A 17,322-nucleotide genomic window follows, 5' to 3' on the forward strand; every position below is an offset into this window, starting at 1 on the left:
GAACTGATGGTAGACCAAACGATAGTAGACGAGTTGGCAATTGGATGAATTGGCATTGGACCAAATGAAAATAAACCTTTCTTGATGAGGTGCACTCACTTCACTTTCATATGTGGGATACTGTAACCCCACACACCTTGATCACACTGCTGGTCGGGTCCCTGTTTCATAAAACGTGTAAAAAAAAGTTAAAAAGCTACTGAGATCCGTCTATCTGATAGGCTGATGGTTATTTTGTTCAATAAAAATTGTGCACTTGTTTAATACTATAACAAGTCTTTTTATAATGAAATTGATGGGACCCGGTTCTTGATGCCTTTGTGATTCCAAGACCTGTATTCTAAAGTTGGATTTAATTCAAACTCTGTTTCAAATTTGTGGTTTAACTGTGGATAGCCAATAGTGGCATAAATCTCTAACAGTAGATTTAAGTTCATCAGCTCATTTTCACTCTCAAATCCGAGGGATAAAGAAGATAGCGTTCTTCACCATTCATGACTTAGGACAGAGCACAGTAATGCAAAGAAAATTTTGATATTTTTGGCTTTCCATAGTTTTAGCACAGAGTTAGACCATGGTCTAATTTCAAACCGACTTCAGAATACGGGTCCAAGCATCTGTTTTTGCTGCGACTGGTGTACAGGGCTGGCGTATGTCAAACATGCTGCGAAAACAAGAGTTATACAGTGCAGGTCAATGTCCACATCACACGAGTGCTTTGATGTACACATAGGATTTGTTCTTGTTTTGATACGGAAGACAATTTAGACAGTTTGAATGTATCATTTCCTGGAATCCATTTAGCTTAGGTAGTGATACACGCTTGTACATTTAAAGGGATGAATTAACTACAAGGTGAAGTAGAAAACTTGTTTAGAAGAGGCTTGTGCATACTATCTCTTTCTTGTACAAAGTGTTCACCAATAACATGGTTTACTATACACTGTATCTGACAGCACCTACATGTAGTCTAGATCTAGACGTTTGTAGTTATTTGTTTGGAAACACCCTATACTCACTCATTGCATACAGTGTACACACCATTGGGGTTTCCAAACAAATAATAGTCTAGATCGAGACTAAGGAGCGCTTATAGTGGGCAGATGGGATGGGTGGCCTAGTGCAGCAGCATGATGAGAGGCACCGACAGAGACCATGCTTTCTTGAAGTGAAGACAGTATATGGGTACCTTTATTTGCAGTTAACATTGTTGATCCATTCTCAAACTGACTGCTTAGATTACAAAGCTATGGCTACTCCTGTCTGACCTAAAGCATTACAATTGTGATTGATTACTACATGTAGCTAAAGCTGTAATAATTTATTTTTATTTTAAATGTTTTCCAAAATTTCAAACTGCCTTTAAATTTAATGCTTCATTGTTAGATGCATCTGTCGTGGTTTCCTTATGACTCAGTTTGGCCTTCATAATTGAGGGTGAATCTTTTTGTTCTAGAGCTCTAGAGCTTCTGGAATACATGTACACCAATAAACAGATATACATATAACTCAATGTGCACCCAGCCAAGGTTCTACATCAAGGGGCTGTGGGAAGAACTTGTAACTGTAAAAAAAGAATAACTTCTACTTCAGTCACATTTGCTCTACGGTGGCAGTACAGCGAGTCGAAAACGGCCATTTTAACATTGTTCATTATATAGTTGGTTTGAATACAAATGAATGAAACGGCCGTTTTCGATTTGCTGTATGGCCGCCGTAGATCAAATGTGACTGAGATATAAAGGTGCCAGGCTATGTTGTATACACATTCCACCATAGTTAGAAAATGAAATCTAAATGCATCAGTTTTGTTATTGGTCTACATTCATACCCCATCAACATTTTCCAACATGTGTTTAGTGAACTATACCCTTAAACAATAACAAGAAACCTCATGGAAATACAGTTAATCAAGGAATTGTCCTAGTCATGCCAAGATCCAGAATGTTTTTTTTTTCAGGAATATACTCTAGAGTTTCTGATTTAAGCGTCAACTTCAGGAATTTGTTGCTGATATTTGGCATACCTGACACCCTATGAATGTGTCAGTTTGCGTATCGCAACTCAACCAGCAGACACTACCCTTTCTACATACGTGTCCATGTTTTTCTGATCGTGCCCGAGTACAGCAATTCCATAGTTGAGTGGCTGCCCAGATTTCAGCCCTGCTGAAGCATCCTCTATTCAAACCTGTAATCTGGAGGTGTTTTACAAAGATTTAAGAGTGACTTAGAGTCGCACTTAAATTCTCAGTTGCGTACGGTAAAGAAGACATCACCACATTGGTCAGAACATACGCACAGGACGTGCACTACCGCACACCCATCAATCAGATTGCGCGTTACCTATCAAGTTGCGCGTCAGCTTTTAAGTGTGACTCTAAGTCGTTCTTAAACCTTTAAAAACACCCCCCCAAATAAGATTCCATATAAATGTAGCTACATTTATTTTGTCCGTTCTATCAAGACACCTGGGTCTCGTAACACAAAGGTTAGCGATTGATCGTACGCCTGATTTTACAATTGATTGTACATTGTAGTCGATGGAATAAATCGTAGAAAAATGTTCTACGATCATTGCTAAGTTTTGTGTTTTGGGCCCCTGGAAATGTGATCATCCTGGTTGACATGCAGCATATGGAACAAACCATGCAGAAGATGCTTGATCCATGGTCATTGCCTTGGATCACTTGCATTCCTGCTTTCTTCTTGAGTTGATCTTGCATGACTCTAAAAGTATTCTACATTTCATTTTCATTTTCTATCAAGACACCCGGTGTGAAGACCGGAAACGTGATCACCCTGGTTGACATGCAGCGTATGGAACAGACCATGCAGAAGTTCCCGCACCTGAAGATGCTGAGATCGGATGGAGGGGGAGGAGAACCCATGGACAACGGCTTCGCCCAGAAAGCACCCGGCCCCGGCTACATTGGCAGCAACGGCCAGAGCGGAAGGCACTTCAGCAACGGAGGCGTGAATGCATCTCAGCAGCCCGTACACAATAGCTGGGACGTCAACACAAGGCATTCCCAGAATAACATGATGGTGATTAGATTTTATATTATTCTTTAAAATTCATGTGAACTAGAAAAAATAATGACATTTATAAATAGGATGAGGTTTAGGTCCCTTCCAAAGAAATCAGTGAATACGTCCCATTTGGAATTGGTATAAAGTCAAGAGCCTCGACAAAATCAAATGCTTTATTGACAAAATCAATCTGATGCATACATATGCCAGTTTGGTTTAAGCTTTAGTTTGTGAAAAGTGATGAGTTTAGTTTTGGAGCAAGTGTGATAAATGACTTGTAAAACCAGGAAATGCTTAAAGCTTTTTTAAAGCTTTTTTTCCCAGTAAAAAACAGAGGATACAGTTTCCTTGCAATTCTTGTCCAGGATTTGACAATTGTAGACTTTGATGTGCACGAGGTTCCACTCTCGTCTTGGATGAGACAATAAGCTTTTTAAATCCTTGCATCTGATTCACTCAGAATGTATTAGAAACGAAATGATGAAAATCATGAACAGTAAGCTTCACGAAGCACTGCCCTGTAATCCATGTATTGATATAAGGTTTTCTGAAATTCATTGTCATTGTACTCTATGTTCATAATCAGATGATAAAGGCAATGCATTAAAGTGCTCTGAGAGTAATTTGGTTGTCGTTTTTGTTCTTTCCATAGCAATCTGCTCCTAACGGTTGGGACTCAAGGAGAAAGCAACCCACAGGAGGTGTAACGGTAAGAAAGTCACCCACAGCTCTCTTCATCTCCTTTCCCCCTGTATTATTATTCCTCCTTTATTTACCTATATCAGGGTTCCCAGCTTTTTTTTTCAATTTCAATTCAATTATTTTATTTTTCCACTTTCAATTTCATATTTACAATTATGATACAATTGACATAGTAACATTATAATCACATTTGAAGTACATCCAAAAAAAGATAACATTCTAAAATTACAATAGACAATCATCAAATCGAGATATATAAATAATTGAAAGGGAGGGAGGGCCAACCGAAAAGCAGAGCTTGTAAAATGGAGGCCCCCCTTAATGTTGTAATTACGTGTTTATAGCAACTGAATTGCTTTTTTTGTAAAGAAAACCAAAGTCCCTGATTTTCCCTGACGAAGTTTGAAATATCCCTGATAATTATTCAAACCCATTCCCAGTTTCGCACGTTTTCTAAGTTGTTGCAGTGAATAACATGTATTTTCAGCATAAAAACAATAATGTAAAACTAATTAGTACCACCATAACCAGTCATTCAATGGATGTTGTTTTGATATGCAACCAAATTTAACAGTCTGACTGACTACCGTGCTTTCGACTTTTGGGCTTATCAAAATTCCCTGATTTTTCCCTCGTTTGAGGCATTTTTCCCTGATTTGAGGTATTTTTTTTATCAGATTCTCTGAATTTTCCCTGATGGGCTGGGAACCCTCTGTATACCTCCCCTATATCTCACCTTTATTGCACTATTCCTATCTAGTAGATCTTTCACCTGTACATGACATTATTTTCTTTTGTGCTTTCACTTTGTGCACCACCCTCCCACACAATAGTTTCTTTTCTTTCATGAGCCTCCTCTTCTCATTTGTCATATCAGCTATTTTAGCACATCTCACTTTCAATCATGTTTTTTTTCCCACAGCCTTGGTTATATTTACCACTTCTTTCTTATTTCATTATGAAGCCTACATGTATCTAAGAAAGTCTTTTTCTTTCATATTGTGAATGATTAACCAAGAACTTTCATAATCCGTTTTTCTCATTGATGAAATGGCTTGTTCTTTTCCTTTGGTCCTTTTATCATTCACTTTTAGAGTTTATAGACACGTAGGCCCGTATTCTGAAGTCGGGTTTAACTTAAACTCCGGTTTAAAGTTGTGGTTTAAGTGTGGATAGCCAATTGTTACATAAATTTCTAACAGTAAAGATATCATTTTTTAGCTCATTTAGCTCTCAAATCATTCATAAATATCTAGGAAGTATGAATAGATGATTGTCTGCATCATCGATGAATCAGGAAAGAGCACAGTAAACATAAGAAACATACAACTTAATAAGAATTTTGACAATTTTGGCTTCCCAAACTTTTAGCACAGAGTTAGACCACGGTCTAGGTTAAACCTGACTTCAGAATACAGGCCATGGACTCCGTCTGTGTCCTCAGTACACATTGAATCTAGTCTCACTACTTCAGACTCTTTATTATGTACTATTCGAATTGCGAAAACCAAGGGTCTGCAGGCAGACTAACCATTCTTTGCCAAATACTTTGCCACTCTCTACCCGGTGTTAAAATGGGCACCGAGGAGGATGTAAAAACCATTGTACAGTAGTATGCCAGGCAAAATTGAGTTTGGCAAATCTCTTGTTGGGAAGGGATCGAATGCTCCCTAGGGAGTGGAGAAGTGCATAAAATCTGTGGGCAAGCCAGGATCCAATGACCTGGTGGGTGTTTCATAAAGCTGTTTGTCAAGTTACGCACAACTTTACGCAAGACTGGAACATGTTCTTAGGTCATAAATCAATTACATACGGATATCACATAGCAAAAAAAAGGATCACCAGTCATGCGTAAAGTCATTTATATCTTACGAACAGCTTTATGAAACACCCACCTGGATCCAATGACAAGGGTAATGATATATCAGTAAACTGCAAGTAGAGAGGTTGACTTGTTCTGATGAACGAACACGCAATATAAAATTCCTCTATGGAATTTATTCTGTAGATTGATTGTTCTTTCTTTGTTCTCTTATTAGGATCAAAGACAGCAGAGGCTACAGGCTCTTTATGACTTTGACCCTGAGGAAGAAGGCGAACTGTGTTTCCGCAAGGGGGACATCATCACCCTCATCGACAAGCCCACCAAGGACTGGTGGCGTGGCATGGTGGATGGCCGCACTGGCATGCTCCCGGCTCCCTATGTCAAAGTCTTATAATAATTAACACCAACTTTTGCTCCGTTATCCTTCGATGATCGAACGTTCAAAGAAAAAAGACATTTGACTCTGATGATGATGATGATCATGGATGAATGAATTCAAAATCTTACTTCTATGCGGCGCATTGAACATGGAATGGTGTGCTTGTATTGCATCGACATGAGAGAACGGTGAATGTGACACTGGATATCATAGATCCCAGTTCCTGCCATGCCATGGTATGAAGTCAGCGACCCCCTGTGGCTTGCGCCATCAAAGCTTGATGAAATGTGTTTACATATTTTATTGAATGGCAACGGTGTACATGTTCTTGCACATAGCTACATGTATGTTTCATTTCATATGCCAACATGGACTGTTAAAAAAAAATGCTACACATTGTATTTAATATGTTCACTTTTTTTACATGTATTATTGCATAAAGCTTCAGTATATATTGAATGTTTTGTTTCCATCCATTTATAAATCAAGAACTTTTAATCTAAAGAATCATGTACGCTTGATTGAAAGTGGATAGTGGTGTATTGTTATGGGAAATATGATTCAACCATACTTGTGCCGATACCAGTTTTCTTCAGAGCTTTTTATCCATTGTTTATACATAGATTATCCTATATACTGAATATTACTGTTAATGTTCAGTGAGAGCTGTTTTTAAATATGTATTGATCACATGCCAAAACTTGTCCATAAAATGTATATTTTAAACAAAAATCACATTTCAGGCATTTCGAGCACAAATGCTGAATGGGAAAGCCTAGAAGTCTTGATAAAAGAGTGAATGAAATCAAAGGAGTATTTATATCACCAATCAGGAACTTGAAATCTACAGGTAAATCATATCTCGTCTTTTTCATTTCTGCCAAAATACAAACATAGTCGATGAATTAAAGATATGTTTCCTCCAATTTTTAAAAAAGACAATGAATTCCTTCAAAGTAGGAAAAACAGTTATGAAAAATGAACAGCCAGATTGCCAATTTCCAGGTGGCGTGGAGTAGAGATTACATGTTTTTCCTCACATGTAGGAAGAAGAACCATGGTTTTATGTCAAAATAGAAAGGATATTACCTTAATAACAGGAAATTGGGGGAGGGGAAGGGAGTATAAATCGTGCCAAATTGCATTTAAAGACGTTTGATGTGAAGAGGTCTTGTAGCATAACGGGGAAGTTGGCCAAGTTGGCGACAGTTCCAAAGGTGGTTGTTAGAGGCCTTTTGAAGTTCCTCCTTTACTTCAAACATTGTGGATGGCTTTGGGAATGTCGGGAGTACCCGTCGCTTGTTGACAATACTTTTCCTTTGCATAGATCACCAAGATTGCGTTAGACTTCAAGGAGGACCTGTATGCTTTCTACCTTGTTGTACAGGAAGGTGCTACATGTATGTTTTTGGGCTTGCTGCCAAACTCTGATTTAGCAAGAGGAAGTCTGAAGGTCGGTCGAGTCTTTAAACGGAGAGGAGCAAGGGAGGGGTAGCGAGTCAACAAAAAACATCCTTGCTGATCTGAATAGTGAATGGGATTTGGGTGTGCACGTATGAAGCCAAACCTATTGTCATCTCATGACGTACCATCCATTCCCATCAAAACTTGTTATCAAATGTAGAAACACCCTGGCCCGTATTGCGAAGTTCGGTTTAACTTTACTCGGGTTTAAAGTTGTGGTTTAAGTATGGATAGCCAATTGTTACATAAATATCAAACAGCAGAGATATCCATATATCAGCTCATTTGGCTCTAAAGTCATTCATAATTGTCTAGGAAGTATAAAACATGATTGTCTTCACCATCGATGAATCAGGAAAGAGCACAGTAAACATAAGAAACATACAACTTAATAAACATTTTGACACGTTTGGCTTCCCATAATTTTAGCACAGAGTTAGATCATGGCCTAAGTTAAACCTGACTTCAGAATACGGGCCCCCCAGTCCAGTATGCACACAAAAATTGAACTTAACAACAAAGAAATATTAAGGGGAATATTAATATTTTGTTTGTTTGGGAGGGGCAGAGGGGGAAGGTGTAGTGATTGTTGGAAGGTGGCCAAAGGGAGCATCGATGTATGTATTTAGTTCCTTTGATTTTATTCTTAAAGGGAAAACTGATCATTGAACTACATAATCTATCGGAAACTGTCTCAAAATCAAGGTCACTTGTCACCATATTTTCGTCATATATAATAATGTGCACCATCACAGAAGTTCTATTCTGCGTGACTGTACATGAGTGGATATCGTGTTATAAAATTCCTTTTCACATGCGTTGAATGTAATCATACAGATTCGTTTCTGTTCATTGTTTATGAAACCAAGGTGCAAAGGGTCATTAATTACTACACGTATTGCTATTATTTTGTTATATAGAGTCTGTATATATCTTAAAATGTAAATAGACATACTTATCGATTGTCCAAGCAGCTTTCTTGTCGTATATCGAAAAAAAAAACGTATTTGAGCTGAACATGATTTTAACGTATGGAAGCTCTTCTGTAAAGAGCAAGGAAAAAGGGAATGAAAATGGGGGGGGGGAAGGTACAAGCTATTACATTTACAACAATAGAGCCATACTATTACTGGGCTAGCAACCATCTAACTTGTTTCATGTCACTCATAAGCAAATCAGTCTTAATAGCCAACGCTTAACGTTGTATTTCACATCATGCAGTTTCACAGTTCCGACAAAGGATTTATTTATACATATATATATATATCATAATCAATTGATTATTCAGGGTAGTTTCTAAGGCCTGTATTCTGAACTTGGGTTGAATTTAAGCCATGGTTTAAAGTTGTGGTTTAACTATGGATAGCCAATTGTGACACAAAATTTCAACAAGTTAAATTTACCAGCTCATTTGACACACGCATTATTCACAACTGTCAGGAAATGATTTTCCTTAACCACATTTTGTTTCTTCACCATTAATTAATGGGGGAAAGAGCAAAGTTAAATTAAGAAACAAAAAATGTTGACATTTAACTGGTGGCTTCCCATAATTTTAGCAGAGTTATGATCTCTGTTATAAACTCACACTTCAGAATACGGGCCTAAATGTGATTTTTTTTCTTGCCATTTCCCAGGTTGAACTTGGTTCTTTATTTTCTTTCTTTGATTTTCGTTTGTGTTTTTCATGTCCTTTCTTGCCAAACTATTTTTGTTTTCATGTAAAGATTGTTCTGTTTTTATGTTAATACAGTGTATCTAGACTTACTTACAGCCAAATTTTTATCACAGTATTGCCATGGATCAGTATAAAAGCAATATCATGATCATGTAACATGCACAAATAATGTTGTTTATGTTTCATTAAACTAGATAAATGGGAAACTGCTCAACTGTAAGAAATAACACCATATCCACTGAATGGGACTGCAGTGAACAGTGCATGATTTTGAATTACGGTGTTTATGTATTAATTCCAATCAAATTTAGGTGATCCCCACTATCCAAATAATAGCAATATTTCATGCTTCAAATGTCAATTAAGCAGTATCATCTCAATCATATCTTGCATTAACATTGATTTCTTGCAACATCACTAACAAAAAGTGATGACACCTTTGTTGGTTGGTGTTGATTTTTTTTACCTGATTGCTAAGAAAGCATGAATGCTTGTAAGCAAGCAACCAGGGGACCAACGGCTTAAGGTCCTCTCGAGGGACCTGGTAATGAGGATAAATGCCTTACCAGAAGGCACTAGTGCACAAAACCCCAAACCCAAAACACCAGCTCTCCCGACTGAGCTGTCACGTCATTACATAAAAAGTCTCATGTGTATGCCATCAAGGTGTGGATCGTATATATTATTCTAGAGCTTTCACAAAATATCCATCATGGTTTCTTTTAATTTGCCAAATTTTATTGAAATGTGTGGTAATATCTTTAGGTGTAGTTGGTTCGTTTAATTGGTTGTACTTGCCCGCAACATCTCTTTTGCTTTCAATGGAATGTTCTAGAAGTATATACATGCTATGAATATTTTATTGTATTTCTTGAGGACATTCTGAAAATAAGTGCCACCAAAATGCATGCAGTAAGCTTTATTACTTGTTCATCACTGGATTTTTATAATGGGGGGTGGGGGGGGGGGGTTATGAAGAGTAACAATTTAAACTTTTTTGTACATGGCTTACCATAGACTTTCTTAGGGCCATCAATCGTTTGGATTACAAGCAGAGGTTTTTCTACTTGGTACATGCTGTTTAGACATATTGGCATTAAATAATAACCCCCCACAGTACGTATATACATGTACCATGTTACCAGTTATTTGAGTTTGAAGTTGAGCATGATATTGAAGACACGGTTTGAATGGTAACAGGTACAGTATCCATTTGAAAATTTGTTCACATAATAACGGTCTGTAAAATCACAGCATGTTTCATTTGTAGGTGATAGAGAATCACAGTTAGCTTGCCATAGTCTATTCTGTGACTTCCGTCATTTATATTAGATTGGGGGCCATTTGTCCAGGCAGTCTTGCCGCCCTTTCACAATGTAAAAAAATTGTAATTTGAATGACGATTCCAGTGAAAAATAAGGCACATGTGAAACCAAACTAGAACATGATTAGAATCATGAACGCTAATCACTGTCACAACTACAATAGCAATCATCATTACAATGACAATTCAAGATTCACATGTGAAAAGGCCCCTAGAATATTATTCTAATTATCCTGGGATTGCTTTTCAAACATTATGGGCCTTTTCACACGTGAATCTTGAATCATTGTAATGATGATTTTCCAGTCATGCATAGAGTCATTTGTAACCCTTACAAACAGTTTTATGACCGCACCAGGAGCCATACATAGACTTCTCGACCATTTAAAGGTCTTGTTTCGATTTTGAAAATTTTTAAAGTAATCATTCCTATGTAATTTTTCCAGGCGGGCTCTTTTGTACATACAGTGCAGATGTGTTTTCTTTTTTTCTCAATCAAAATTACCATACAAGATGAGGTGCATGTCTGAATGAATTTCTCAATAATCAAATTTTAAATAGGGTATAAATAGGGTACATATATTTTTCTTGTCATATGATCTCAGTCAATTGTAAAGAGATTATACGTTCCAAGTCGTGGTTATATTTAAATATTGTGACAATCATGTACCTAATGTATAAATTTGTATTACATGTGCTACTCATGTTTTATTTAAAAAGAAAATAAAATGATATATTAACAATGCTCAAGACAACTTCCATTGTATTGAAGTTTTTTTTTTGCATTCCTGTATCCCCCCTTTTTTGTTGGGGGGGGGGGGGCATTCTAAGCACAATTAATATTGAAGATGGAAACTTTCGATGTAAATGTTGGTTCTTTATAATAAACATGACCAATCTCTGTGGTTTTCGTGGAGTACATATATGAATCAGGATGTGGCAAGGCATTTCGGACTCTAGCTGAAGTCATGGAGGTAGTCTTAAAGGGAAAGATCTTACAGATTTAATAGGTAAATGAGAATCGATACATGTTATGTACGTCGGAAAACATAGGAGTAATTGTCATGGCATTGGTTGAGGGGCCAATTTTAGATGGCGATCCCAAATCCAAGAGGACATGACTTTGAAATTCAATTAGTCCCTAGAATTATGTTTCAATGAGCTTTTAGTGACAGGTTAACAATCAAACAATGCACTTACAGGGCCAGCGCTTGTCTAATCAGTTTTCCATGCAAAGTTGAGAAGTACACGGAGAGTCTATCAAAATGTATGGTACACAGAGAGTCTATCAAAATGTATGTGTGTGAATAGTTGTGGAAAAAAGATATATTTCAGCCCCACTAATATAAGACATAATGCAAGGTAGCTGCCACGTCACTCTACACTAGATAATCTCCTTTTCAGGATAAAGTTTGAAGTTTATTTCATAACCACAGGTGGCGCTGCACCAGCCCGAGTTTGCTCAATCTCAAGATTTTAGCCCGATTTGCTCTCTTCGTGATTAATCTCGAGATTCAAGAAACCCCGTCTCCACCATCGCAAGAACGATTCCTGCTCGAGCGAGGCATTGATGCATTATGGTCTTGACGCTGTGAATAAAGAATCCAGAGTGCGTCTGCACCTGCGAATTTAATTAGCAGGATAATTTGTAAAATAGTGCGTTATTTTGCAAATAATCCCAAGTTGATTAATCCTGCGCGAACTAGCGCGATAATTGCATCTTCATTGCAAATAATTTTGAGATTGTTCAGATCAGGATAATTTGCCGGATCAGAAGTAGCACGCTAATTTGCAAACTCGGGCTGGTGCAGTCTGCCCTTAAGCCATCTTCTTATTCAGTAACAAGTGACCTATGAAAGTATCATGTATTACAAAGTTGGTTATCAGCTCAGTGTTGACTTTGGGATAATGAAATATTAACCAACAGTCTAAATATGTATCTCCAAAATAATAGTCATTAATTTGTGCAAAAAAAACAAACCCAACTGTTATTCAGCAGGGATGAATATACATGTAGAATGACTGAGAATCAAAGTTGTGTACAACTTCATGAAAAACTCGCTTTTTATATCAGATCCATCCATTCCATTCCATAAGTTTCTATGGACATAATGGCCCGTATTCTGAAGTCAGTTTAACTGTAGATCATGGTCTAACTCTCTGCTATAATTATGGGAAGTGTCAAAATTTTTATGTTTCTTATGTTTGCTGTGCTTTTTCCTGATTCGATGGTGAAGAAAATCGTCTTTTTATACTTCCTAGACAATTATGAATGATTTGAGAGCCAAATAAGCTGAAATATGGTATCTCTACAGTTTAATAGTGATCTATGTAACAACTGGCTATCCATACTTAAACCACAACTTTAAACCTGAGTTTAAGTTAAACCTGACTTCAGAATACGGGCCAATGACATTAACCTGCTCACTACCGAATTACACATTTTTCATACGCTTTGTACAGTAACCATTGGGTTAAAATGACGCACGACGCTATACCCCGTGGGGGCTACGTTGTATTCACCCAAAGTACAACTGCATATCGCTGATCATTCATGGACATGTCCAAGTTAGTGTATGTATTCCCATGCTTATATAGACTTTGCCCTTGGTGACAATAACACAATGTAGCATATTGAACATTGGAAACACAGAATAATAATTACTGGTATGCACTTTTGGGGAAGCCAAGGTACAGACCCCCCCCAAAAAAAAAAATAAAAAAATAAATAGATATATAGATAGAAAGATAGATGGATAGATAGATGGATGGATGGATAGAGAGATAGATAGATAAGTCATAAAATAAAATCAAGTAAAATAACAAAATAACCAAAATTAATAATAAAAAAATAATTATAACAATAATTAAATAAATAATAATAAAATACAAATGAATTCAACAAAATGGCAGATTTTCATTTGGTATCATGGTAACAAAGAGCAAAATGAATATTCCACATTTCATGAATAACTGGACATCAAGTAACAATGACTCTTGACAACTTGTCATGGGCTCTGCTTTATTAAAGCAATGTGTAATATTAGCATTCATAGACATTTTACAGGTACATCTGTTTTCAATCCGAGATTTGAAATAAATAGTAAATAATCATTCAAGTTGTAGCAGTTTTTTTTTCAGATTAAATTGTGCTAAGCATGTGATATTTATTTCATTTTAGTCAAATCTTGCTGAATTAAAATATACTTCTGTTGTCTCAAGAAATTTGACTTTGGTAAATTTACCTGTGCATTATGTATACCAAATTCACAATATGCAACCTTGCAATACACAACACTGTATGAAATACAATTTTTAGTATAAAATATGCAGATTTTTCACTAAAGTATACCAAAATAACAATGAGGTTCCGGCGTGGAAGGAAGAAAAAAAAGATACTGGAAAAGAAAAACAAAGGAAGAACAATTTCGATATCATACAGAACAAAAAAAAAGCAAACAAATTTTCAATACAAATCGTCGCACGCACCACGAACCGTCCTCTCTGCGCAGATACAGTGCGTTATCACGGCTCGCAATTTCACCACGAAATGTCCTCTCTGTTATGATGCCCCCTGTAGCGTAAATAATTCACTTCAAGAAAATGTAAAGATACGGAATGAAACTTTGAAACCTTAACTTTTAAACGAAGACACCGGTAAACAATTTGCTCTCCTTGTAGGTGCACTTATTGCTAGTTTTAAAAAAGCTTTTCTTTAAATGCGTTTTCTGCAAAACTAACTTTCGCATCGAAGTGCGCAGAGAGGACGGTTCGTGGTGCGTGCGACGAAATGCTACATAGTATAACAAGTAATAGAACCACAACACAAAGAACAGTGTCACTGATATTAAAAAAAGTGTAAAATTCATACACTCTCTTTTCTTCAAAATTGTAGACTCAACATGCTCAGCATGTAATGAGATATTCCTGAGAATTTGTTTCTGCATATCAAAATCATTGTCTCCATGTGCATTGCAAGTATTCATAGCAAAGAGAAATTTACATGGTGCTCTTTGCCCGAGGATACAAGCCCTTGCTATCATTACCCCGGCTTTAGCTCAAGCTACCATCATCGGGGCCCAACGCATGCAAGGAATCAATCCTGCAGGGAACCCATTCACCTCTCCTGGGTTGAGTGCAGCAGTGTGGATAAATTTCTTGCTGAAAGAAAACACGCTATGGCTAGGATTCAAACCCATGACCCTCTGTTTGAAAGGCGAGAATCAGAACCACTAGACCATGACATGCCCATTGCCTGTTAGATTAATACCATTAAATACTGATCATGATTAATAATTAAACATTTAATCAACCACTCACAGATTGTTATGAATTGGAGAAACCTGTAACATATTGTATTCTATAAACTAAACAAAAATCATGTACATTCACTAGGGAGTTAAAACCTCAAAATTGAAAAAAAAAATTGAAGAACTGAAAAAAAAAATTGATTTTCGAGTTATGAATATCGCCTCATAGCTCAAAATTTAAAAAAAATGAACAGCTTAAAAAAAAACTTGATCTTCAAGCTTGATCTGAGAGTTATAAATGTCATAACTCTATGACTTCTGACCCTCTTTTTCTTTTCTCTACAGAAATTAGGAACTGTTTTCAGATGGTTTTTGGTTGCCATTGCCACATTTCTAAAATACTTTTTTTTTCAGCTGTGAAGGTTTTAAATCTTAATACCCAGCAGCAATCATACTCTATATCTGCAAAATGTATTTCAAATCTACATATTCTTCTTTCTGTACAATGTCTTTTGGTTGCACATGTTTTTTTCATTTGGCACATATATTCAAGGCCTAGCTCAATACCGGTACACAAATAAATATATAAGAAATTTCCATAGAGCTACACATGGTTGAATGATTTTGTACAGGGTTTAATCAAAGTTTGAGGTTAAGGAGGGGATCTCAAGGAAGATTGAGAATTACATTTCTGAGTTTCTACACCAATTGTAAATAAATATAAACAGTTTTGAATGGTTTTCAATGTATATAAACAGTGAAAAACTATTAGCTCCTGCAAAATGACAGCATTCATTCCAATTCAAATTGAGATTTCAGTTGGATAAATAAATAAAATACCCACAAAAGTAACTTTTTATCAATTTCATCTGTACTGAAATGTCATACCTCCATCAAACAAGTGGACAGAATAATTGAATATCTTCCTCTTTACCGGGACAATTTCATAATCAAATTTAAAGATTGGGTGCCTGAAACTTGGCAAGAAACACAAAGAGGAAAGAAAAATGACTTAAATGTGCACACATATCCACATGACAGTATAACAACCAATTTCTACTACGGAATGCATAATAAATCCATTAGATTAACAAATAATCTCCACATATTAGTTCAGCTGTCAGGTCTACTTCCCATTTATGTTCCAAAGTATCGCAAATATATATCTGAATATTCAACTTCTGAGTATCAAACTTGTAAAACATATTCATCAATAAAGCTGTTGTTGCTTGCAAATATATAACTTCTCCTCAATAAAATATACTCGATAATGAAGAAACACACGGTGTAAGCAAAATTTGCTACAATGTACTTCTTAGCTATAGGTAGCATTGTATATAGGTAGCATTCTGTTCAAGATTGCTTTAAACATTTTTTTCTTTAATTTTCACAAAAGAAAAGGAATAAAAAACACTGATACAGAAAAAAAGGTAAAGAATTCTATTACATATTCATACTCTGTTTTTTTTAACCACCTGAGAAGTAAATGACTAAATAACACTTGAAATAGATATGCATGCTTGCAGTGACATACAGTAAGAATAGCATTACTTGGAAAAAACAATTTTTCTACTTCAATATCGAATTTCGTTTGTGCTTTAACTACCCTGCCTTACTCATTTCTTTAATTTCATTCTGTATGTATGACGTTTTTGGCATTGGATTGGTCAACTCAGTAGGCATGATTTTTTGGCTAAATTGCTGGCAATACACATTTAGCACAAATATTGACCTTGATATTTTGAATGAAAAATGCTTGAACTAAGCGAATGCCATAGAAATAAAAATACACTTTATCCTCTTTGAAGGGAATAAATCTATTCATTAAGGAATCAATAATTAGGTTATGCTAACTGATTAAGTGGTGAATTAAACAATACTTGTATCAACCCTTTCATGGATTTTCTACACCTCTCGTTGCCCCAGCCTCAAATATATTCTTTTCTCAAGATGATTTTCAAGGCAATAAACTAGACCTCTATCCAATTCAAAGCACTCAGGATATTTGTGCTACATGCATTCCATATGAATTCAAGACGAATCCTTTATATTGAAATTTTACAATGTTTTTCATTTTTACTATAAACTTCAGGAGTTGAAAATCCCTCAAATTTCCTCTTCATTATATTGCCATCGTTGCGTATGAAAACAAAATCCAATCAAATAGTGAAAGTAAGAATTCATGGTGAAGCGAAATCACTACAAAACCATGAAAATAACTACACACTTAAACGACGGCTTAGGCAGTATTTCTATCATCAAATACGAACATCTACATTAACTATATCAGGATTTTTTGTGCTCTGTTTATAATAAGCCAGGGCTAAGTTCTATGACTGCTGTCTTATCATCTACATCTAACCTGTTATGCCTTACTTGCTCTTCATACAATTTAAAATAACAGTCCTATGTATTTTCTTTGGAGGTCACAAAGTATGAATCACTCCCAAAAGTTTATCGACCTCATAAAAATAACTCGGTTACATCAGGGGACATGACACGTGCAAACTGTTGAAACGGAATAAATAATTGCAGCGTAGAGCAGGTTATGAGGAAGTTATTGCATCATGTATGATCCTGCCTTACCCTTTACACACTATTGAATGCCAGCATAACAACAAATAAATGCAATCAGCATGATAAAGCACACTCTGGTCATCTTGAAACA

General features: G+C 36.2%; 1 protein-coding gene across 1 annotated transcript in view; it reads left to right on the forward strand.

Moving 5' to 3' along the window:
- The window catches only part of LOC121422493 (growth factor receptor-bound protein 2-like), a 29,780-nt gene extending 22,247 nt beyond the window's left edge, over positions 1–7,533 (forward strand). The window contains exons 5-7 of the mRNA XM_041617581.1: positions 2,769–3,047; positions 3,685–3,741; positions 5,774–7,533. Coding sequence (XP_041473515.1) covers positions 2,769–3,047; positions 3,685–3,741; positions 5,774–5,953 — 516 coding nt within the window. The 3' untranslated portion in view covers positions 5,954–7,533. The remainder of the gene's footprint in view (positions 1–2,768; positions 3,048–3,684; positions 3,742–5,773) is intronic.
- The last annotated feature ends 9,789 nt before the right edge of the window (positions 7,534–17,322 follow it).

The sequence above is a fragment of the Lytechinus variegatus genome, chromosome 10 (assembly GCF_018143015.1).
Source record: "Lytechinus variegatus isolate NC3 chromosome 10, Lvar_3.0, whole genome shotgun sequence".
NCBI classification, from domain to species: domain Eukaryota; kingdom Metazoa; phylum Echinodermata; class Echinoidea; order Temnopleuroida; family Toxopneustidae; genus Lytechinus; species Lytechinus variegatus.